The sequence below is a fragment of the Ascoidea rubescens genome (assembly GCF_001661345.1).
Source record: "Ascoidea rubescens DSM 1968 unplaced genomic scaffold ASCRUscaffold_3, whole genome shotgun sequence".
NCBI lineage: Eukaryota > Fungi > Ascomycota > Saccharomycetes > Ascoideales > Ascoideaceae > Ascoidea > Ascoidea rubescens.
Window position 1 is genome coordinate 721,068 of NW_017962915.1, and position 23,142 is coordinate 744,209.

The following is a 23,142-nucleotide window of genomic DNA, read 5'->3' on the forward strand; positions in this document are numbered from 1 at the left end:
TCTATAAATATATGATAAATATATGATAATAAAAGTTAATTTCAGTTCAATTTTGAAACTAAAGTTTAAAATATGTAACTATGAATAAAAAGAAACAAAAAATAAAAAAACAGAAACAAAAAAAAGATTTGTGATAAGCATCTTATTAATAATTCAATGAAAAAAAAAAAAGTTCTAGCCAATTAAAAAATACAAAAAACTTATGAAAAGTAGAAAAGAGAAAGAGCAAAAAAAAAAAAAAAATATGTACACATCAAAAAAAAAATTACATTCAAAATATAAGAATTTCATGCTGTTTTTTTTTTATGTTTATTTTAAATCAATTAAGGGAAATTGAATTAAAAATGAATATTTAATATTTTTTTTCCTGTCTTTTTTCTTTCTCTAGTTTAAAATAGGTAATTGATTAGTTTTTTGATTCAATTGATAGAGATTTCTTTGCGGCTCTAACAATAGTTTCCTTATCTGGGAAGGCAAAATCTTCTAATTCTTTAGCATAGGGAGTAGGAACTTCACAACCAGTGACTCTTTCAACAGGGGCATCTAAATAATCGAAAGCTTCACTTTCCATAATTTGAGCACAGATTTCGGAACCTACACCAAAAGCTGGGAAACCTGCTTCAACAGTAATGATGTGGTTAGTCTTTTTAATTGATTGAATGATAGCTGGAATATCCATTGGTTTAATCGATCTTAGGTTGATGACTTCGGCGTCTACATCATATTTTTGTTTGAGGATTTCAGCGGCTTCAAGAGAAAATTGAACATTTCTTGAGTGAGAAACAATGGTTATATCTTTTCCTTCTCTTTCAATTTTTGATTTACCGAATGGTAAGAGGAAATCGGTAGATAGTTCCTCTTCAGACAAGTCAAAGGATTCACCATAAGACAATTCATTCTCCAAGAAAATGACAGGATTTGGATCTCTAATGGAAGCCTTGATCAAACCTCTATAGTCAGCAGCACTGTATGGGGATACAACTTTCAAACCTGGAATTGAACCATACCAAGCAGCATAACATTGGGAATGTTGAGCAGCAACACCAGCGGCAGCACCATTGGGACCTCTAAAGGTTACATTACAAGGCTGTTTACCACCAGACATATAAAATGTTTTAGCGGCAGAATTAATAATTTGATCAATTGCTTGCATGGCGAAATTAAAAGTCATAAATTCACAAATTGGTTTCAAGCCAGCTAAAGCAGCACCGACACATAAACCAGTGAAACCCATTTCAGTGATTGGGGTATCGATTATTCTTTTATCGCCGAATCTATCAAGTAAACCTCTTGAGATCTTGTAAGCACCGTTATAAACAGCGACTTCTTCACCCATCAAAAAGACTTCCTTATCGGCTTCTAATTCCTCAGCCATTGCAGAGTTCAAAGCATCTCTGACGGTGATTCTTGTGAGACCTGAAGTAGTTGAGTTTTCTCTTACTGGGAACATCATTTTTTGAGATTGGATGACTGAGGCCTTTTTAATTGCGCTAAGAGTAGCAGCATTTCTGGCGTTGTTTGTTAGGAGAGAGGACAAGGAGGATTTAGCGATATGAGAAGCCATTGGAGATGCAAGAGGAATATGTAGAGTGGAAGTGGTGAATATGGTGAACAAGACGACAATGAGCAGAGAGTGCAAGAAATAAATAACCAATTGGTGGATAAATGAACTGTAGAGTTGGTGAAAAGATGAAGAGGTAGATAAATCGAAGAGAGTTGAAGATAATCTCTCAACAACCAGATATCAACAAAAGTGCAAGTGGAGTGGAGTTGGGATCAGCCCTCGCCACAACAAAGGGGGTTTATCCGGCCATCGCTCGCGCACCGTCAAACGGGACGTTCTCTGATAGAGCGCTGTTTTGTGCCAAATAACCCTATGCAAGTGGGATAAGCGGGTATCCCAGCGGACCCGCCATCAGATGACGGAAAAGACCCACGCAGATTCGCTGTTTCTGACAAGACCGGCGTGGACCGGAAATCGCGGGCCGATAGCCGGATAAGGTATAAGAGAGAATAAAAGATATAATAAAGACAATAGCAAGCTCGCCAGCTCTGTCAGTTGAGATCGCACACAACCTGTGCAGCATATCTCTTTGCGATGAGCTTCATTGTTTCTGGCTCAATTGCAATTCCATTCAAGTGCAAGCTTGCCAACGAGAGGATTTCGCTGTACTTTGTGTTGCTTTCGCGTCTGAAGAACTCAAGAAGTCCAAACCCACTAATCAAATTATGTGACAAGTCCAACACTCTCAAATTTCTAAAGACCTTTGATTCCTTGGTTGTATCACAGCGTTTGTCATCCTCACTTGTTTTAGTTTTCTCATTTCGAATCTCGACCAAACTCGATCTGAAAACCTTTAATGTGTAATCACTGAACCCAACTGATTTATTTAGATATAGTTCGCTTAGATCAGGTATTATTTTTAAAAACTTGGTGAAATCAAAGTATTCTCGCTCATTATCTCTACCAAAGGGATTGCTTTTGAATATTAAATTGGAACAATTTCCGATGATTAATTTTCTTAAATTTCTTTTTGATTTATTTAGCAATAAGAGTAAGTTTTTAAATGAGATATTGGATCCTGTTATATCCAAGACCTTAAGATCATTGAGATTATAATGGGTGAAATTCAATATTATTTCCAAATTAAGCGGCTCATTTATAAATCCTCTATTATTCTCGATATCATTTTGGCTTAAGATGCCATTATGCCTTGAGATGCCGTTAGTTTGTAGATTATCATTAGCATGAGTATTATTAGTAATAGTAGGAGTAGTAGTGGTAGTAGTAGTGATGGTGGTGGTGGTTGCGCTGAATGAAAGTGATTTATCAAATGGTTCTTGTCGAAATATTAAAACTTCTAAATTTTTGGGTCTTTTTTCATTGTCAATAAAAAGATAAAATAGGAAAATTTCTAAATTTATTGATTTGTTTCCCTCAAATTGCATCCTTTTTAAATTCGGAAATTTAAACAAGTTTCGAAATATCTTTCGGTATTTGTTTGAGCTTAGGTAATCAATTACTTCGCTAGAGTTTTCGGCATAATTTGAATAGGTATTAATATTCAAACTGCCGAAATTGAAAAATGGGTTAAATTGGATATCTTCTTGAATTTCATTATCGTTTTCGTTATCATTATCATTATCATTATCATTATCATTATTATTATTATTATTATTATTATTATTATTATTATTATTATTATTATTATTATTATTGTTATTATTATCATTATTATTATTATCATTATTATTATTATCATTATTATTATTATCATTATTATCATCATTATTGTTATCATAATCACGATCATGATTATGATTACGATCGTGATTATGATTGGTATTAAGAATATTTTCTAATATTTGTAATATGACATTTGATGAATGTAAATCATTGGTTAATAGATTTGTCGAAACTTTAAAATCTGCACCAGCTATAGTCAATGATTCTAAATCGGGCAAGTGGTTTTCATTCAAGAATAACTGGTAAAGAGAGAACAAGTATTTTTCATAAAAGATCTTACAATTAGATAGAATTGATATGTTTTTAAGCCCTTGCAAACAATCTGTTGTTGTATTAATATCTCGTTGGTATTGTAATATACTTGATTTATACTTTTTAAAATTACTAAAGGATATTTGCTCATGAGTTATCCCATTGACTGGTATGATTTCCAAGTTGGTCAAATTAGGAAATAGCCTTAATATGTGTATTTCCATATACGGCACGACGTTAATTTTTAATCTTAAATTTTTCAAGGTCTGAAAAATGTCTTGGGTATGATTATTGTTGTTTCTAATTTTGATTTTGACTTTTGTGAAGATATCGATTAATTGGAATAAATCAATCTCAAATAAAGATAGATCTAGAGAGGTTAGGAAATAGTTGTAAAAATTGAATAGAGCAAAGATAATCTTTTTTTCGTCATTTGAATTTAGTTTGATAATTTTAAGAAAGTTGATTGATTTTTTGATTTTGATTCTTTGGTAGATTTTGTTTAAAAAGGAATTTAAGGTTTTAAGTTGATTGTAATTGAAATTTTTAGGTAAATCGAGATTTGAGTAGAAATGGTTAAAAAGAATTAAAACATTGTACCATTTTTTCGAAACTAGGAAACAATTTCTAATTATGAATTTGTAATGAAAATGATTAAATATTTTTGAAATTATAGGAATGGGCAATCTTTCTACTGGATCAAATGAGATGATCGGGACAATGCTATGGGATTTGTTATCAATTTTAAGTTTGTTACTTGTAGCTGGTTTTAGTTTCAATCTTTTGTGAGAATAATCTGAAATTATTAGTTTTCTTTTAAATTGAGTGGCATTGATTTTATTGTTATTCTCCTGAATCAAATTATAGACGAAAGTTCTTTGAGATTTTAAATCTTGAAATAGTTTTTCTGAAATTTGAACATTTATATTGTTATTGGAGTTAACGTTGTTGGCCAAATTAAAATTGTAGGTCTTTTTGCAGTCATTGATGAGGTTAATGGCGTAATTTAGGACTTTATATGAAGAGAGATAATCGTTTTGAGATACTAAAAGTGTCGAATATTTTAAATAGGCCTTGCATAACAAAGGCTCTATTAAAAGCAATTTTTTGATATCGTTAATCGATTTGTCAATATGGCCGAGTTTTTGATAAGTGGAGCTCTTGTAGTAATATAGATTTGATAATTTGGGATGAACTAGTTGGAAGGTGATCTTTGTCGTTGTCAAGTTTTTGATATTGATGTTGTTATTGTTATTGTTTTGCTTGGAAAGATTGGTGTTTTGAGAGTAATTGTAGACAGTAAAGGAGTTCTCGGTGGTGGACAAACCATACTGTCTTCTGACTGCAACAATCTCTTCTTCGGATAAGGACTTGATTACGGAGATGGAAACAGCAAAGAGTTTCAAGGCCTTTTTGAAATTGCAGCTCTTGAAGTGGACAATGCCTTCGTTGTAGTAGGCCTGAACTAATTGTTTGGTGGACCCCAGATCTTCAACCATTGGAGATATTACTGGAGAAAACAAAAGAGAAAACATCCCACTGGTTATATACCAATAGATCACATATGCCTTTCCCGCTTTGGTGTGTTTGCGTCCGTTTTCTGGTAAAAAAAAACAACAGATCCTCACAAGTGGTACCAATGCCCTTCGCGTGCCCTCGAAACAAGAAACCACGTGTGGTACTGCTTTCCGACGTACCGGGTAACCCCTGGAAATTTTTCGTTTTGTAGGGAGGAGCAGAGATTGGAGGAGAAGGGAAAGCGAAAGAGGTGTTTTAGGGCCCACATCAGACAGAAATGCTTATGAATTGGGGGCGATTGCTGCCAGTGGCTGTGAGCTCGCTTGTTGCTTCTTCCGCACGCTCAGTAGGTTTGCTGTCTGTGCTTCTCATAAGGGCCTTCTCGGGCACTGCCTGTCCACACGCAAAGACCAAAGCTCAGAGAAAGATCAAATCAAAGGCCATTGCTGATGCCAATAAGCTAAATCGATTTAAAGCAGAGTCGATACAGTATGACATCGATCCCATTTTGGGCAAGCCTGGGAATAAGTTTATTGCGAGAATAATGGCTGCCATCAACGAGCCGTATGCTTTGTCCATGGGCTACGAGAGAAAAGAAGTTGAAAAGCTATTGTATGGGGCTCAAGAAAGCATTTTGAGTGTCAACTCAAACACTCCCTTGTTTTTGTCCAAAAGTCAAAAGCCTCCAAAGAATAATAATAAGAAAATCACCATATCTCATTCAATCCAGAGGATTTCCGACAGTCTTATAACAAAAGAAGATATCCTCGCAGAAGAGGAAAACAAAAGACAGGCTATATCGAGAATCTTGAACATCAAAAACACATCTACTCCTGATTTGAAAAAACTAGCCATAAATTTGGCTGTCGACGAATTCAAGAGAGCAGATGGCGATACTGGCTCAAGTGAAGTCCAGGCTGCTGTTCTAACTATAAAAATTATATTCAAATACAACCATATGAAAAAATTCAAAAACGATTTTGCAAACATAAGAGGTCTAGGCCAATTGGTCCAGGAAAGACAGAAAACCTTGAAATACTTGAAGAAAAACAACCCTGAGCAATACTTTTATGTGATTGAAAAACTAGGCTTGACTGACAGGGCTGTCACCACCGAATTCAATCTAAGCAAGGAGTACATGCAAAACTTCAAGATCTATGGCGACAGGGTCTTGGTCAAGAGAAGTAACAAGGAAATCCAAAGACAACGTAAGATTGATAAGAAGTTGAAGAAGCACTCGCTTCGTCTCGCCTTGATCGAGAAACACAGCTAGCCAGCCAACTGGTCTGCTGAGATGCTAAGTAGCCCGATATAGCTCAACACCATGTATATATCTTTCTATAATCTCTAACCGATTACATTCCTTCAGTCTGTGACTGGCCAACCACTCTGGCCTCGACCTGTAACCATTTTCTCATCTTCTGTCTTAATTGGCCCACCTCAAGTCCATTTTTAAGTCCCCAAAAAGAATGCGATCGGTACGAATTTTCGTGTGTGATACGATCCAACGAGAGTTTATCTGCTCTCTTTATAAATATCCAATCTCCCAGCAAAAAAACAGAAGCAAAACATAATTAGAAAACACACCATCTCTCTTTCACTTCTCTCTACCTGCTTTTGATTCCTGTTTCTATTCTCGTATTGCTCTTCTTTCAATCTTTTCTTACCCCATCATGGCCTTCACAACCGAAATAGTCCAACGCCTATCTGAATATTCTCAAATCGCTCTTTTCCACTTGTCGAATCTCTCGACAATACAAATCGCTGCAATTCTTATACTACTACCCATTTTCCTAAATGTCTTATCTCAGTTCTTATACTCTCTAAGAAAAGATAGAGCTCCCCTAGTGTTCTACTGGATTCCATGGTTTGGTTCTGCTGTTGGTTATGGTATGAATCCCTATACGTTTTTCGATGAGTGTCAAAAGAAATATGGCGACATCTTCGCTTTTATGCTATTAGGCAGAATTATGACTGTCTACTTGGGTCCAAATGGCCATGAGTTTGTTCTTAATGCCAAAGGTTCCGATGTTTCTGCTGAAGAAGCTTATAAACACCTAACTACTCCAGTTTTCGGAAAGGGTGTCATCTACGACTGTCCCAATTCAAAATTAATGGAACAAAAAAAATTCGTTAAAAATTCTTTAACAAAGGACTCCTTCAGATCTTACGTCCCCAAAATTAAAGAAGAAGTTTATGACTATTTATCTACAAGTAAAAATTACTCAATTGGATCAGGCAAAATCAATGGAATCGCTAACGTTATGGAAACTCAACCTGAAATGACCATTTTAACTGCTTGCAGATCCTTATTGGGTGATGAAATGAGAAAAAAATTCGATGTATCATTTGCTGACTTATATTCTGATTTAGATAAGGGTTTTACCCCAATTAATTTTGTATTTCCTTGGTTGCCATTTTTATCCATCTATAAAAAAAGAGACAACGCCCAAAAATCTATTGCAAAGACTTACATGTCCTTGATCACCGATAGAAGAAAGAGAAACGATATCCAAGATAGAGACTTAATCGACACTCTTATGAAATCCTCAACCTACAAAGATGGCAAAAAGATGACTGACCAAGAAATTGCCCACTTATTAATTGGTGTCTTAATGGGTGGTCAACATACCAGTGCTGCAACTTCTGCCTGGTTTTTATTGCATTTAGCTGATCAACCAGAATTGCAAGAAGAATTACTAAAAGAACAAAAAAGAGTCTTGCAAGGGAGAAATTTTAAAGATGGTTTAACTTACGACGATCTATCGGAAATGTCTTTACTAAACAACGTCATTAGAGAAACTCTTAGATTACATATTCCTTTGCATTCAATTTTTAGAAAAGTTACTAAACCCTTGGTGGTTCCAAACACCTCATTTGTTGTTCCAAAGGGTCATTTTGTTTTAGTCTCTCCAGGTTACACTCAATTAAACGACAAGTATTTTCCAAATGCCAACAAATTTGATCCCCACAGATGGGATGTCAATAAATCTTCATCAAAGGAGGCCTCAACCACTGTTGACTACGGATTCGGTGCTGTTTCTAAAGGTGTTTCTAGTCCATACTTGCCATTTGGTGGAGGAAGACACAGATGCATTGGTGAACAATTTGCATACATGCAATTGGGTACCCTTTTAAGTGTCTATGTCAGAGAATTAAAATGGAGATTACCAAATGGCGTTGAAAAGATCTCAGAACCTGACTATCAAAGTATGGTTACTTTGCCTTTGAGTCCTTCTTTGATTTACTGGGAAAGAAGGGAAAATAGGGATGATTAGTTTGATTTTAATTTTTTTTTAAATATCATTTCTATTCCCATTCCCATTCCCATTCCCATTCTTATTGCCACTACTATTGCTACTACTATTTACTATTCACTTATTCCTTATTAACTTCATATTCGACTTATACTTTTTCTATCTACTCTGTTTATTTCAACTATATATGTCTGTTATAATATACTTCAAGTAAATCTGCAAACATCTTTCCCCATCTCAGTTTTGGCGATAACAGAAAAAGTCAATTCTGAGCATGAGGCGATTGGTGCAAAAAACAATAGTAGCTTGCATCTTTTTCGTTGGCTCAATAGAATGAATTAAACTCCCTCAAGGAGAACCAGTCTATTGCAATAGATTTGTTGTTTATTTGTTTATTTGCCTAGCAATACAAGATGAGCAGTGGGATTGGAATAAAGCTTATGGCTGTCTTGCTAAGACAGATATCTAAGCCAATAGCAGTAAGTTGAATTACGCTAGTCAGACAGAGATGTTGATGGCAAATCTGAGAAAAGTAGGTTATTAACAGTGATTTAATTCCATTTAACTTAGAATCGTTTACAAGTAGTTGCATTGAAAAGCGATTTATTCAAAAGAATTTGTATGAATCTCTCACAAAAGGTTCATTCAACAGATGTAAAACTTCGTATGAAATTATTGGGTGAAAAGCATTCGTTAAACTCGACTCACAGTACAGTTCGACCATTGAATGAGAAAAAGGCCATCGAAAACGCAGCATATTTATTGTCAGAAGGTTTCATATTTAGTATTGCAGGCAGTTTGATATTGTTTGAAGCCTATAGAACAAGAAGAAAGGAATTAAACAGAAGAGAGAGCGTTAGCGACGATATCAAAGCGCTACAGGATGAGATTAATTATATAAAGAAAAAATTGGATGAGCATAATGTGGAATTGGATGATTATAAATTGCCCGAAGGTTTATATCCATTGGTTTTAAAAATCAATGATATTGAAAATCCTAAAAAAAAGAGAAATAATTCAAATGTTAAAAAAATACAAGAACAAAAAAAACAAACAGAACAAACAGAACAAACAGAACAAATAAAACAGGAAATTGTTCAGAGTTCTGAAGTTTTACAAGCCATTTCCAAAAAAGATATCAATGAAAATATTAGTGATAAAGATATTAGTGATGTTTCACTTTTAAACCCAAATTTAAGCCATTAATATAAAGAGTAAACCATTAAATTACATGAATATAATATTTATTAAAGTGTGAGATTAATATATGTACTATAGAAATGAAGAGAAGAGAAAAAATATAATTAAAAAACTAGTTAATAAAAATTAAATAACAAATCAAATCAAATCAATAAGAATAAGAATCAGAATTGGAGTAAAAATTAAACAAAAAAAATTAAACAGAATAGTAAAAGAAAAATTGTATATAGAAGTTGAGACAAGTTAGAAAACTTATAGACAAATAAATAAAGAAAATAAGATAAAATAGTAATGAAAAAACATGATAAAACACATAATAGATTTATTAGAATGATATTAAAGAATTAAAAAAAAAAAAATAAATGCCTAAATTACTAAGTCTTGATATTTGAATTTCCGAGATCAATTTATAAAACAAAAATATTAGATTCTGAGATATTTAAGGATAAAATTGAAGATTTAACAACTTTGTTAAAACCCTCAGGACCGCAGATTAGTACTTTTATACTGCCATCGCCACTAATGGTTGTATCGTCATTATTATTTGTATCAATTAAAGTGTCTAATTGTAAAGATTGTATTAACCAATTTTTTTCTAAATCAAAATTAAATTTTCCAAAGGAATATTTCAAATTGAAATTTTTTCTCAAGAATTGAACGTTATCGATTTCATCTTTTAAATAAAGATTATTTGCTGAAGTTGAATAGTGCAAGAGATTTAAATTCAAAGTTACTGGAGATTCTATAATGACTCTTAACATTGGAGTTATACCAGTTCCACCAGAAATCATTAATAGCCTTGATTTTGAAATTTCATCTGGGTCATCATAAACAGAAGGCAAAAAGGTTGGAGGCAATTTGCCTACAGGACCTTTAAATGAAACAGTTTGATGGATTTGCAAAGATGCGAAAATTTTAGAGATTTTGCCTTCAGGATAGGATTTAATCAATAGATCAAATTCGCCCTTTTCATATTTTGAAGAAATTGGAGTATAGTAACGAAAATAATCTTGGTATTTTACTTCTTTATTGCTACCGCCAATTTCATTGTCATTATCATCATCTTCAATTGGTAGGTTAAATTTGCACATCAAGTTATAGCACAAGGGAATGTCAATGGATTCATCTGGATCATTTAGCTTGAATTTGTAAATTGCAGTGTCCTTGGTAATAATGGTTTTATCTATGAGTTCAAACTTGTTGAACTTGCTGATGGATAGCAAATCCTTCTGTCTGAAGTACTCCATAAGAAACCTGTAGGCCAACAAGCTTGAACACAAGCCCAAAGCACCAAGCGTAACATAGACATTCCAAAAGAAAATCGAGCCAAAGAGAATGAAAAAACAAGGCAAATAGATGCCATGCAATGGAGTGTCCTCAGCTCTTTCTTTCTTCTCAGTAGTTTTTACCATTATCACCTTCACGCGTGGAGTGTTTTCAAGCTAGCTGCTGTTTCTTGTGTTTATATATCAGTGAACAGCAAAACCAATTGCTCAAAGAGATTTGTTGGTCACAGCTCAAAAAAACAGCTCCAAAAAACAACTCGAAAACTGAAAAATTGACCCAAAAAGCAAGTCGCCAGATCGACGGGTCCTATGCGAGATGCTGTATATGTGCATGGTGCAGCACTGCACGTATCTGTATGTTCCACAAACGTGTTCCCAAAACCCGAATAAATATCAACTCCTTTGAAGAGTGGACGAGAAGCTCTTTATCAAGCTCCACAAGCTCCATTTGTTCTTGCTGTGGTCGAGTCCCAATATCTTGCTGTCTGCTGTTGTTGGTATTGTTTATTCTGGCTGTTTGCTGCTACTGCTAAAGAAACATTTCTGCGTTTTTGCTGCTCGCCATCTTGGTCTTCTCGCAGCTGTTTAATTGACACCTCCACTGCTGCTCAGCGAACAGGAAAATGCCTGATACTCAAAAGAGAAGAATATGGTTCAGAAGAGAGCTCTTTGATGAGCCTGCGACGTCGATATTGGTTGGAAACTCAGTGTTGGTGGACGATTTGAAATCTCTAATTTTGAAGAAATATCCAACCAGTTGGGAAATATCTTACGATCCATCTGATTTGAGCATCTATCAAATTGCTGACAACAATCCCAACAGTAAATCATTTTCTGCTTCATCGTCGATTCCTCAAGTCACTCCTCCAAATATTAAAAAATCTTCAACAAGCACTCTAATTCTATCTAAAATTACAAGCCATCTAGGTTTTCATTCAAACTCAAGTTCCAATTCCAATTCTAACTCAAACACAAATTCCAATTCTAATTCTAATTTCAACTCAAATACAAATTTATCAAATATCAACAACTCAAACAGAAACAGCTCTGACAATTTAAATTCAATAAATTTTTCTTCCATATTTAAAAAAAAAACTCTTTTGGATCCTGACCTTAATTTGTGGGATTTTTTACAAAAGAATTATCCCAATGGTATGACTTCAAAGGATTCATTCTTAATATCAATAAATAATGTTAACATTAACATTCAAAATGCCTCAAAAGATGATTATGCAATTAAGCAAAAACATCAATCCCAATCTCAATCTCAGTCTCAATCACAATCACAATCACAAATTCGTTCTCAAAATCACTCGCAAATTATGTTGAAATCCCCATCACAAACACAGTTAAACACTAACCTTTCTATAACATCAGCAACACCTTTACCTTCCAATCCTTCCTCAAATTTATCAAAATTAAAAAAACATAATCCTTTGAAAAACAAATCAATTAAATCAAAACAAAAACTTCAACAAAATAAAAGGAAATCTTTGAACGAAAATCTTAATATTATTGCCGACAACAATAATAACAACAATAATATGGAAAATGATAATAGCTTTTTAAGAATCTCTTCGGTGTCTTCAAATATTTCAACAACATCCTCCGATCTTCCAACTAACCTCGTTTCAATTAAAAGCAATTCTTCTAAAAGAAATTCTTCTAATTCAAAAATTGACTCTCTTTCATCTTCTTTCAAACATTTATCAATGTCTAGCTCTAAACCATCAATGCCCTCAAGATCAAAACAATCTTCAAAATCCCTTTCAAATCTTCATAACATTCAATCCTTTTCAAATAATAATTCTTCTGTACAATCAAAGAACGTTAATACTAATAATACTAATGATACTAATAATACTAATAATACTAATAATACTAATAATACTAATAATACTAATACTAATAACAAATTTATTAGTACTACTACTACTACTACTACTACTACTACTAATAATAATAATAATAATAATAATAATAATAATAATAATAATAATAATAATAATAATAATAATAATAATAATAATAATAATAATAATAATAATANTAATAATAATAATAATAATAATAATAATAATAATAATAATAATAATAATAATAATAATAATAATAATAATAATAATAATAATAATAATAATAATAAAATTGACAATAAAACCATTGATACTACGAAAACAAAAAACAAAGCTGCCATTAATGAAGATTCTTTAATTCAAAATGATACATCAAGGATTGATGAAACTTTTATTTCCAAAAATGATGATTCTCAAAATCAAATCTATGACCTTCAAATACAAAATTACAGCCCGGGTATACCCTTTCACACTTCAAGTTCAACTGGTGGAAGCATTTTAAATAATCGTTTGACTAAAACAATGACAAATTCGAGCACTATAACTGTTGGGGGAAGAAAAAGAAAACCAAGAGTTAGAGCAAGATCAAATCAAATCGACAGTTTTAATAATAATAAAACTAAAATACCCACCATGGATGAAAATTTAGAATTATACTTATCTAAAACTGTATCTTCATCTAATAACTATATTAAAAATAAGAATACCAATAGTCTATCGATTAATACCGATAAATCATTTCATTTAAAAAGTTCCTCTACTTCTTCATTGCTGAAGAATAAAAATTTTGAAAAACCACCTCCTATTTCCGAATCAAAAGAAAAACAATTATCCATTAGCAGCTCGTCACCAGTTTTTAATACTGGTGATCATCTTTACAAATCTCTTTCAAATACTAGTGCTCATACAGCTAATTTATCTAGCTCTTTTATTAAAAAAGACAATTCATCCTATGTTGAAACTTACCAAAACATTTCGTTTTATTATGATAGAAATATAAAAGTAATCCCTCGAGTTCGTGTCTTGGTGGTTGAAGATAATATTATCAATTCCAGAATTTTAAAGAAATTTTTATATACACACGATATACCTCACAAAATTGTGACTAATGGTTTTGATGCTGTGCTGGAATTTCGTAAAGGTGGATATCATCTTATATTTATGGATTTACAATTACCAAAACTTAGTGGAATTTCGGCTACAAAAAGAATACGTTCTTTAGAAGAAAAAAATGGAATTGCATATATCAAAAAGCCAATAAAATCCTTTTCACTGTCTCATTCTCATAATAATTCTATCGATTCTTCAAATATCACAAACACAAACACAAACACGAATACAAATATACATTCTGGAAATGAGAACAAGAATAAAAGCGTGCTCAGTAAAGTAGAAATTTTGGATAAGGATAAATTTCCTAACCCTGTTGTTATTGTTGCATTAACTGCTAATTCTAACACTGATGATAGAAGAGAAGCATTAGGAGCAGGCTGTAATGACTATTTATTGAAACCTTTGAATTTTTTCTGGTTGAGAAATAAAATTGTGGAATGGGGTTGTATGCAAGCACTTATCAATTTTAATAACTGGAAGTTTGATGAAGAGGGTAGGATTAGTCGTGCAACACCTATATTTGGTAAAATCATGACTTGAGATTCTTTTTATCTTCAACGGGTTATACATAATTATAGCTAATTATTGATTTTTTTTTTGGTTATAGAGGTGACTTTATTTCATTTTATGCTATATTATTTCTTTTCATTTTTTATTTTTCTATTTTATATATTATTTTCAATTCTCTTTGCTTTTTATTTCAATAATCTATTACTTTAGAGCTAGATATTTTGAGAATATTAATTCTGAAAACTTTTATCTTTTTATTCTATTTGATTTTGATTAATTTTATAAGTTTAATCTTTTTTTATTTTTTTTTTGAATTATTTTAGTAAGATCAATGATCAAAATTTCTTAATATAAAGTATAAAAATTCTAAATAGTTATGGAAATAAATATAATGATGGACTAAATAAAATGTTATACTCAAGAATTCTTGTTTCATTCAAAAGAAAAAACGAAGGTGTATCAGTAAATAAGTAAATAAGTAAATAAGTAAATAAGTAAATAAGTAAATAAGTAAATAAGTAAATAAGTAAATAAGTAAATAAGTAAATAAAAATAAATAAGTAAGTAATTCAATAATTCGATAAGATGATAAATCAATAAAACCAAAAATTGGGTAAATTCCAAAAAAATAATAAAAAATCAATAAAAAAACGCCAAAAACAAAAAACTGAAATTGAAAAGTGAAACATTAAACCATAAAAATTTATAAATATCAGTCGATCTAAAATATCATAATCTATTGTATCATAAGTGGTCATTATAGATATAACGTAAAAAAAAAGAATAAGAGAAAAAATATCAAAAAATCTGAAAGAATTGGTAGGGATAAGATTAGATAATGGCATAGGCACTTGCATAGCTAACACTACTATCAGAAAAACTTCTAACATGACTGCTTTGTCTGTAACCAAGGAAATTAAATAAAGGTCCTTTACTATTAAGTGAAATTTTATTAGCACTTTTATAGTTTTCAATTGCTTTCAATATAATTGCAATTGGCTTTTGACCACAAATGGTATTTCCAGTCAATTTAATATATTGTTTCCAATCATTGTAAGCGCCCTTTGACAAAACCTTCATAGCTTCTCTATCTAGAAATTCAATGCTTTTGTAAATTGGAATAGAAGGTTCCAAGTAGCTTAAGTAATTTCTAGTGGATAATTCTTTTAGATTTTTTAAGGATTTTGTTGGGGAGTAAATAGTGTAATCGAATCTGGAGCCCCAATGGCAAAAATCACTACTAATAATGAACGAAGTTTCCTCATCACTAATATATTTTGATAGGATTTTTGCAATTTTAAGTTCTGTTGAATCATCCAAGGAGCAAACCATAATGGGGATAATCTTTGGGATACCTTGGGGCAAATCCTTTGCCATTTTGTAAATATAGGGAGCATGTAATTCAAACGAATGTTCTTCTTCATCATTTTCAAAGCTCATTTTTCTAATGATTTTGCTAGAGGATTCATTTAAAGTTAATTGATCAATGATTTCTGTATCTACTGGCAAATTCCCCATTGGAGTCTCATAGTAATCAAATTTAGTAGTTAGAACATAGTTTTTGAAATAGACGTAATGAGAGGGGCCTAAGATGAAGATTCTTTTGACCTTTGAAGTATCCCAACTCTTGTAGGCTTCAGCTAGAGTGGAGCCAGAATAAGTGTATCCAGCATGAGGACCTATGATAACTCTGGCACCAATAGTGCTTTGGTCAAAGGCTGTTGAAGCTAGAAACTTGTCTAGTTGGGCATTTAATCTTGAACCACTGCCAATATACCACGATCCGGCATGGGAAGCAGGACGAACCAGGGGCATTTTCGTTGCAAGAGATTACGAGATAACAGGGAAGAAACACCAGACAGTGCACAGAAAAGACAACAGGCTGGAGGTTTGAAGAAGTTGCACAGTGCAGAGAACTATCTCGACATGAAATAGAAAGCCAGGAGAGCAAGCTCAAGTTAAAGCAGAGGTCGTTCTTTATATTGCTGCGGTTTTTCCGTTGCGATGGACTAAGTTTTGGAGACTCGAGAGAATTCCTCCGGAGTTTGACAGAGAAGTAGCTAGAAAAGTGGCATTTACTGGCATTTACTTTGCTTTACAAGAGTTCTGGGGTATATTAAAAGGGTGGTTGGAATAGATGTGGGCATTAATGGTGCTGGGTGGAAAGGGCCCAGAAAAACACTGGTCATGACAGAGATAGCACAAGCAGAAGAGAAAGAAGTATATGAAAATGAACCAGAAAAAGGGAAAGGCTAAGCTACAGAGATCTAAAAAACAGTCAAAGTATTATATTTGGCAATTTTATAGTGGAGTTTAAATATTGCGTTATGGATATTTAAATAGAAAAACCAGGTATCGTGGGCTGGGGTGTTTTATTCTGCCTCAGAGTCTTCATCACCAGAAACTTCTTGTGCTTTTCTTTCTTCATTTTCCATTAGAGCCTTCAACTCTGCGTCGTCGTTGGCAGTAACAGCCTTTGGACTCATTTTGACTCTACACTCACCATCGAATTTCTCAATTTCTCGTCCGATGGCCTGAATTGCTTGTTCTAATAGTTGGATACCTTTATCTTTATCGAGACTTTGGGTGGATAAAACGTATAGAGGAGCAGCGATCAATTTAGCTTTGATTTTAATATGCTCCGTAGATAAAAGCTCTCCAGCTTTCAAAGCTTTTTTTATGGCTTCGATACCTTCGATGTGGAAACAAGAGACTTCAATATCAGCTCTGATTTTGGTGGCTTGGGGAGTTAATCTTCTTGAGACATAAGTCTTCAATTCTTCTAATAAATCATTGGAGGGAGGGGTGATACTTTCAAATACTTTTGGATTTGTAATTGATAATTTGAAGGCATCGTAAGCACTGCCGTATTTTCGACTTAAGGGCCAACCAATTGTTTTATATAATGTTTCTAAAGGAACATTGAACTTTTCAGCACAATGACGCAAAATTGAATGAACAGCTTTCCCTTTGGAATATCTTTCTTCACATTCGGCAGCATCCTCAGGAGAGACACTACTCTTACTCAAGTCAATATAGCCCTTTTCTTTATCAACTCTTAATACTGCTAACACTTCATTTTTGCCAACTCTGATTAATTTTTGGACAGAACGAATACGACGTCTTGTTAATTCAGATAGCAAGACCATACCCTCAAGGTTATCGTATTCTAATAATTTAACGTATGCACCCATATCTTCAATTTGCTGGACATTCACCATTACAATGTCGCCAATTTCTGGGAATTTTCTTTCATAAAATCTGCAATTTGTAACACTCATTTTGGTTAATAATATTGGTTGCAATTGTGGGCGTTGAAGCTAAAATAGTTGATATTCCTGATGATATAAATTGAAATCAGATGGAATTAGATATTATATATATTATATGGCTGTGATTAACAGACACTGGAATTTCTAAATTTGTGTGGTGAAACAGGGAGATGTATGTGCTTTGAACCAGAAACCCAGTCTTTGATGGAGCAGACCAAATAAACGTAATGAACAGGCACAGTAATGCTTTTCTTAATACAATGTAAAATGCTGAAGATTGTTCTCCTATTGTGATTCCTGTGTTAATGACTAAACCTCTATTTCAAATCAAACTCATTCTTATTTTCACCTATTTTTTTCTGCTGAAAATTGCAACTTGAAAAAATTACAAACGCTGGTTCCTGTATTTACTCTTAGCAGGCTGTACTTTACGCAGAATCTATCACGTGAGCTTAGATGACTAAGCATCACGCAATTGCACTTTTGGAAGACATGTGAAAAGCGCGTCTGTGACGGCGGTCGTATTTCAGATGCAGAAGCAGCAAAAGCAGCAAAAGCAGCAGAGGAAGTGGAGGAAAAGCATTCTGGTTCTCTGCAGCAGCTCAAAGATACCTCAGGATGTACGACTGCCGTGCTGATTTCTTGCCCAACTCCTCCTTTTTCTTCTTCATCTCAACTATAAATGCTGTTGGGCTGGCTTCGGGATGATTGGTGGGGTCAAGCTTGGACACTGCTTCTCCTTCAATGCTGTTGCTGTTGCTGTTGCTTCCACTGCCATTTTGGGGTTCCTCGGTTTCGCTAAGTTGGGTCATTTGCAGCATCTGGTTCATTGCTCTTTTGTTGCTGTCCCACGCAAATGTCTTTAATTTCTCGTACTCGGCTGCCTCTCCATTCAAATGCCTTACAAATAGATTGTTGTTGTTGATGTATCCTGTATTCACATCTCTGATAGATCTTGTTTTGGGATTATATGATAATTCAATATCCTCGTTTTCGTTGTATTTTTGCGGCTTCGAATTGACTCCGTAAAGATAACTTGCTTTATCCTCCAAGATCCTTATAATTTTTTCTCCTGATGCCTTCTCACTATCGATTTTTGATTTAAAATCATTCTCTAGTAGTCCCAACTCTTGTAACTCAATTTCCTCATCCGAACTTGAATTAAAATACAGCTCTGTATTTTCTATAAAGCTATCATCGTTTGGTTCACCATCATATTTCTCAATTGATCTAATCAATCTATCAATTTCTTCCAATTTGAGTTTCTCCTTTTTCTTAATATCATTCTCTTCCCATGTTTTCAATTCACTTTCCCAATTGCTTATATCATATCCATACCACCGATCCCTCCTTGAATCATAATTATCTTTTTTATTACTATTGTAATTATCTGCCTCTTCTTTTCTTATCCTTATTATATTCTTTTTTTCTTTTCTGGGCTTTTTGTTGTTGGGTATATTGTGATTAGTAGTATTAAAAATAAGATCATCAGCATCATTATCCTCCTCCTCCTTCTCTTTTTCTCGAAAATTGATATTAATCTTATTTGGCCTCTCAAGACAATCCTTTTTTATATGATTTACTGAACCGCAATTCGTACAATAAACCCCATTCTTAGAATTAAATCTCTTGTTTCTTTTATTTTTATTAAATTTTTCAGTTTTACTGTTTCTCTTATTTTTATTTTTATTTCGATTTTTATCAAATTCTACTATATTCTCATCAACAATCTCCTCAAATAAATCATTAATTCCAAATCCGTGCTTAGATATTGCAAAATTCTTAGGTTTCAGTGTTGGGTCGTTTCGCTGATGAGCTAAATAATCCTTCTTTTCTTTATTGCCATCATCATCATCGCCACCAAGATTTTTGCTATAATTATCCTCATCAATGGTGTCGTTATCGTTTTCATTATTACTCTCTTTATACCAAGGAGCGACGGATATAAATTTAGGTATATACTGATTTCTGCCGCCACTTTGATTGGTTTTCCCCTGTTTCCTGAAATTATTGGTTCTTGGTGGCACCATTCTAAACGCTATTCTTACTAACTTACTAATCTAGTATGAATTTATAATTTATAACTAACGTTGTATTATTATATATCAAAAAATAAAAAAAAAATTAATAATACCGATTTTATCTTTATAGAAATTTATTGAAATGAGAAACACATGCATGATTCAACTAAAACCATCCCTGTGGATCTTCACACTCCATAGAATCAACTTACAAAATATTGAAAACTACAAATTTTGTCTGATTTTATATTGCCTGCACAATTTTAAAGCTTCTTCAAGTTCTTTAATAGCTGTATCAACATCGTCGTAGTTTAGTGCACTGATTGCAAACTTTGAATACTTTTGTGCTGTAGTGATCAATTCATCATCATCCATTAGCTGTTTTATCTGTTCTGCAGAATATTCAACTTTCTTACTATTCTTATTATTAACATGAATATCTTCTAACTTGTCATTGGAAAAATCATCATCATCACTATCTATAAAAGTAGGCAACTTTGCTTTTGGAAATGCAGAAGGTTTGGGGAATTCAATGTCATCAAGCTTTGGTGATAAGGGCACATCAGACAATGAAAAATCTCTTTTGGGAGATGATGGAACTTTTGGTAAGGAGAAAATTTTGTCATCATTATCATTATCTTCATTATATTCATTAGTATTCCTATTGTTGTTCTCATCTTTATTATCTTTATCATCTTTATCATCGTCACCATCACCATCACTCAAATACTCTAAAGAATTCTTTATGGTATCGTTGATTTCATCATTCGAAATTGGTCTAATATTAACTAACATACTTTGAAACTCTTCAAAAAACGATTCATCATTTGGATTTAAATTTTGTTTATAAATTTTTAAAATCTTTATTGCAATTATTTTACAATATTTAATTTTGAAAACGATTTCGTCATCCATCATTAATGGAAATTCTTTATTTAAATCATTTTCAATATCAAAATTATTATTATTATTATTATTATTATTATTATTATTATTATTATTATTATTTTCGTTATAATCACTGTTTTTTAAAACCATTGAATCTGGAAACAACTTTTTAGCAATTTCTAAAAATGTTGAAGAAGCTAATAAAGACTGAGGTGTAGCCCTAGTTATGCTTTTGTTATCAATTTGTTTAATACATGAATTTAAAATATTATCAGCAAATTGTAAAATGAAATTTTTACTCAATACATCACTTGATAGGATTTTGTTCTCTGATGGAGGTTCATTATTAAATAAATCATCGTCATCGTCATCGTCATCATTTTCTTCTTCTACTTCTTTATCACCTTCATCATTTATCTCACCTTCTTTGTTTTCGTCTACTTTATTTCTTTTTATTTTGATCTGATCTTCTATCCATTCAGTCATTTTGTCTTGATCATTTTTATTAGCACTTTCCAAATTTTCATCTTCTAATTCAATTAATTCAACTTTGTTTTTCTGAATTTGTTTTTTTTTTTTATTTTCTCTAGCCTGTTTTTTTATTTTCTTTAAATTTTCCCTGAATTGAAGGTTCTGTTGCTCATCAATTTCGCTTTGTTTAATAATATTTAATTTTTCCTTTTCTAAAAATTCTAATAATAAAATAGTTAATTTTTCAACATTCTTAAAATCAGAAGTGCCCAAATTATAATTATTGTTTGATTCGTTATTTGGTTCGTTTGAAGGGGTATCTTCGTTGCTGTAGCTGGTTATTATGGAGATCAACTCTTGGGTAGAATACAACCCACAGAAATAGGATATCAATTTCTTGTTGAACCTGTATAGCTCATCAGCCTTTTGCAAAGTGTTCTTGATATGCTTCAATGAACCTGGCAATGGAACAGACAAATAAGGAGCAGCAGCACTGGACATTTTGGTAATGATTTTAGAATGTGGTAGTGTTGGGGAAAGAAGCTGTTGCTGCAGTTTCTGCTGTTTTTGGTGAAGAAACTGAACAGGGGCCAGAGATGCGGATGAATTGGTCAGCAATGACAAATATTCCCAATGCGGAAACTAAAAGCGAATCTGATTCAAACATCCTTTTCATGGTCGACTTTTGTATTCGAACAATAAAGTGATGTTGTTTCCATCGCTTATGAAAATCACAATATTTCACTGTCTGTACAGTTTACTTTTAAAATAATTCCCATTAAAAATGAAAATTGACTTGAGAATCTCTGATTGATTTTGAATAAAATTTAAATCTTTGAAACTGCTATAGAAATTGTAAACTTAGCATAAAATATTTTTTTGAGCAGGATATTTTCTATACATGTTTTGGTTTAAAATATTGATGAAAGTATGTTTAAAATACACGAAGAAATTCTGGCCAATAATATATGTAAATATATGTACATCTAAGATTGTTTTTTTTTCATGTCAAAAAACTGAATCTTATTTTTTTCCAGAAATGATATTTTTGCTTTGCGATGTGCACATTGGAAAAACTTAAGTGTTTTTTCTCATTGACTACTCAATTCAAGACAATTGATTTGGACTTGTTATTTGGATTTACGATTATGACAGTTAAATGTCATTTGCACTAGAATTACTAATAAGATTGGTTATAACGGTAAATCTAGCCTTTGAAGAGTTAACAGTAAGTGAGTTTTGAACTTCAAAACAGTTTAAATTACTATCCGAACAGTTTTTGTATTATATGGATAAATTAATTAAAACATCTTAAATCAAAAATAAAATAATTTTTCATTGAAAAAAGTTGACTACAAAAGCTGATAATAAAAGCTTGTGTGGGATTGTTATAAAGACTATTAATTATCCTTGACACGTTTGTTGTTATTTATAATGATAGACAATTATTGTTCTTAAAATTCGCAATTGTAATACTTTAGAGTTTAATTTTTTTTACAGATTTTAAATCAAGCCAATTTTTTTGAATGTTTTAACTGGCGTTATTCATGAAATTACTAGTAAATTTGTCATACCTATTTATTTTTTGAATATAGCCCATACTATGTTAATTAGGCTGTATATTTCTAGCAAAATTTCATGTTAAACATATAAATTTGAAAATCGATCAAAATCCAGATATTTTCAAATTTCAATTTCAACCAATCTGAATCATTCAAACATATCAATGTTCGTTTTAAGAGACTATAATAATAAAATCTACCACCACAACAGTTTCATGCATAAACATGCGCTTTAAATTATTTTTTCCAACTTCAAATGACAAAATTTTACAAGAGTAAAATATAAACTACAATTGGGCCTACAGTAAAGAATGAAACTGGCAAATTAAATCTCTTTTTATTTAAAACTTGTCAGACTGCCATCAATACCCATCCAAGTATCGCGTCTTTCGAAAAAGCATGCAACATTGGATCGAAATCATCGCTCCTTTCTCAAGACATTAACCAGTGAACATCTCTGCAAACGAAAGGCAAATGCTAAAATAGATGACCGGACCAGCTAAGGATCACAGACAAACTAATTTGATTCTCATTCAATGGGTACAATGGGACTATCTCATCAACCAAGTTGGATTCAGTGGCTCTTTTGAAGAGTCAAAGAGAGACATTACCTATAGAAATGATCCTACTGTTGAATTTGTTAGTTGATCTTCGGCTCCTTGACATTGCAATGCAACACAGCTATAGTG

At 32.4% G+C, this 23,142-nt stretch overlaps 11 protein-coding genes across 11 annotated transcripts; 4 read left to right on the forward strand and 7 right to left on the reverse strand.

Annotated features, from left to right (window-relative positions):
- Positions 1 to 406: 406 nt before the first annotated feature.
- PDB1 (pyruvate dehydrogenase (acetyl-transferring) subunit E1 beta) lies at positions 407 to 1,564 on the reverse strand (the record flags this gene model as incomplete). Its single annotated transcript, XM_020191648.1, has 1 exon — positions 407 to 1,564. The coding sequence occupies one exon, from the start codon at positions 1,562 to 1,564 to the stop codon at positions 407 to 409; it is 1,158 nt and encodes a 385-aa protein (XP_020048739.1).
- Positions 1,565 to 2,055: 491 nt separating this feature from the next.
- ASCRUDRAFT_69238 (uncharacterized protein) lies at positions 2,056 to 4,998 on the reverse strand (the record flags this gene model as incomplete). The annotated part of the gene is made up of 1 exon (XM_020191649.1): positions 2,056 to 4,998. One exon carries the CDS (start codon positions 4,996 to 4,998, stop codon positions 2,056 to 2,058), a length of 2,943 nt encoding a protein of 980 aa, XP_020048740.1.
- Positions 4,999 to 5,429: 431 nt separating this feature from the next.
- Positions 5,430 to 6,251, forward strand: MRPS28 (mitochondrial 37S ribosomal protein uS15m; the record flags this gene model as incomplete). The annotated part of the gene is made up of 2 exons (XM_020189740.1): positions 5,430 to 5,657; positions 5,748 to 6,251. Coding segments are annotated over 2 exons (732 nt in total), but the record flags the coding sequence as incomplete, so codon positions are not given.
- A 135-nt stretch (positions 6,252 to 6,386) lies between these two features.
- ERG11 (sterol 14-demethylase) lies at positions 6,387 to 8,721 on the forward strand. The gene has a single exon (XM_020194884.1). The coding sequence runs from the start codon at positions 6,691 to 6,693 to the stop codon at positions 8,293 to 8,295; it is 1,605 nt and encodes a 534-aa protein (XP_020048742.1). The 5' UTR covers positions 6,387 to 6,690; the 3' UTR covers positions 8,296 to 8,721.
- ASCRUDRAFT_27004 (OPA3 family protein) lies at positions 8,694 to 9,207 on the forward strand (the record flags this gene model as incomplete). Its single annotated transcript, XM_020189979.1, has 2 exons — positions 8,694 to 8,753; positions 8,845 to 9,207. Coding segments are annotated over 2 exons (423 nt in total), but the record flags the coding sequence as incomplete, so codon positions are not given.
- Positions 9,208 to 10,082: 875 nt separating this feature from the next.
- On the reverse strand, positions 10,083 to 10,871 carry ASCRUDRAFT_24439 (cytochrome b5 reductase family protein; the record flags this gene model as incomplete). Its single annotated transcript, XM_020189851.1, has 1 exon — positions 10,083 to 10,871. A coding segment is annotated over one exon (789 nt), but the record flags the coding sequence as incomplete, so codon positions are not given.
- Positions 10,872 to 12,902: 2,031 nt separating this feature from the next.
- On the forward strand, positions 12,903 to 14,550 carry SSK1 (mitogen-activated protein kinase kinase kinase SSK1). Its single transcript, XM_020195053.1, has one exon. The coding sequence runs from the start codon at positions 13,139 to 13,141 to the stop codon at positions 14,267 to 14,269; it is 1,131 nt and encodes a 376-aa protein (XP_020048745.1). The 5' UTR covers positions 12,903 to 13,138; the 3' UTR covers positions 14,270 to 14,550.
- A 520-nt stretch (positions 14,551 to 15,070) lies between these two features.
- Positions 15,071 to 16,054, reverse strand: MHO1 (Mho1p; the record flags this gene model as incomplete). The annotated part of the gene is made up of 1 exon (XM_020191751.1): positions 15,071 to 16,054. One exon carries the CDS (start codon positions 16,052 to 16,054, stop codon positions 15,071 to 15,073), a length of 984 nt encoding a protein of 327 aa, XP_020048746.1.
- A 557-nt stretch (positions 16,055 to 16,611) lies between these two features.
- On the reverse strand, positions 16,612 to 17,520 carry SUI2 (translation initiation factor eIF2 subunit alpha; the record flags this gene model as incomplete). Its single annotated transcript, XM_020190385.1, has 1 exon — positions 16,612 to 17,520. One exon carries the CDS (start codon positions 17,518 to 17,520, stop codon positions 16,612 to 16,614), a length of 909 nt encoding a protein of 302 aa, XP_020048747.1.
- Positions 17,521 to 18,113: 593 nt separating this feature from the next.
- SLU7 (mRNA splicing protein SLU7) lies at positions 18,114 to 19,541 on the reverse strand (the record flags this gene model as incomplete). Its single annotated transcript, XM_020194440.1, has 1 exon — positions 18,114 to 19,541. The coding sequence occupies one exon, from the start codon at positions 19,539 to 19,541 to the stop codon at positions 18,114 to 18,116; it is 1,428 nt and encodes a 475-aa protein (XP_020048748.1).
- Positions 19,542 to 19,757: 216 nt separating this feature from the next.
- VTA1 (Vta1p) lies at positions 19,758 to 21,392 on the reverse strand (the record flags this gene model as incomplete). The annotated part of the gene is made up of 1 exon (XM_020191756.1): positions 19,758 to 21,392. One exon carries the CDS (start codon positions 21,390 to 21,392, stop codon positions 19,758 to 19,760), a length of 1,635 nt encoding a protein of 544 aa, XP_020048749.1.
- Between the last annotated feature and the right edge of the window lie 1,750 nt (positions 21,393 to 23,142).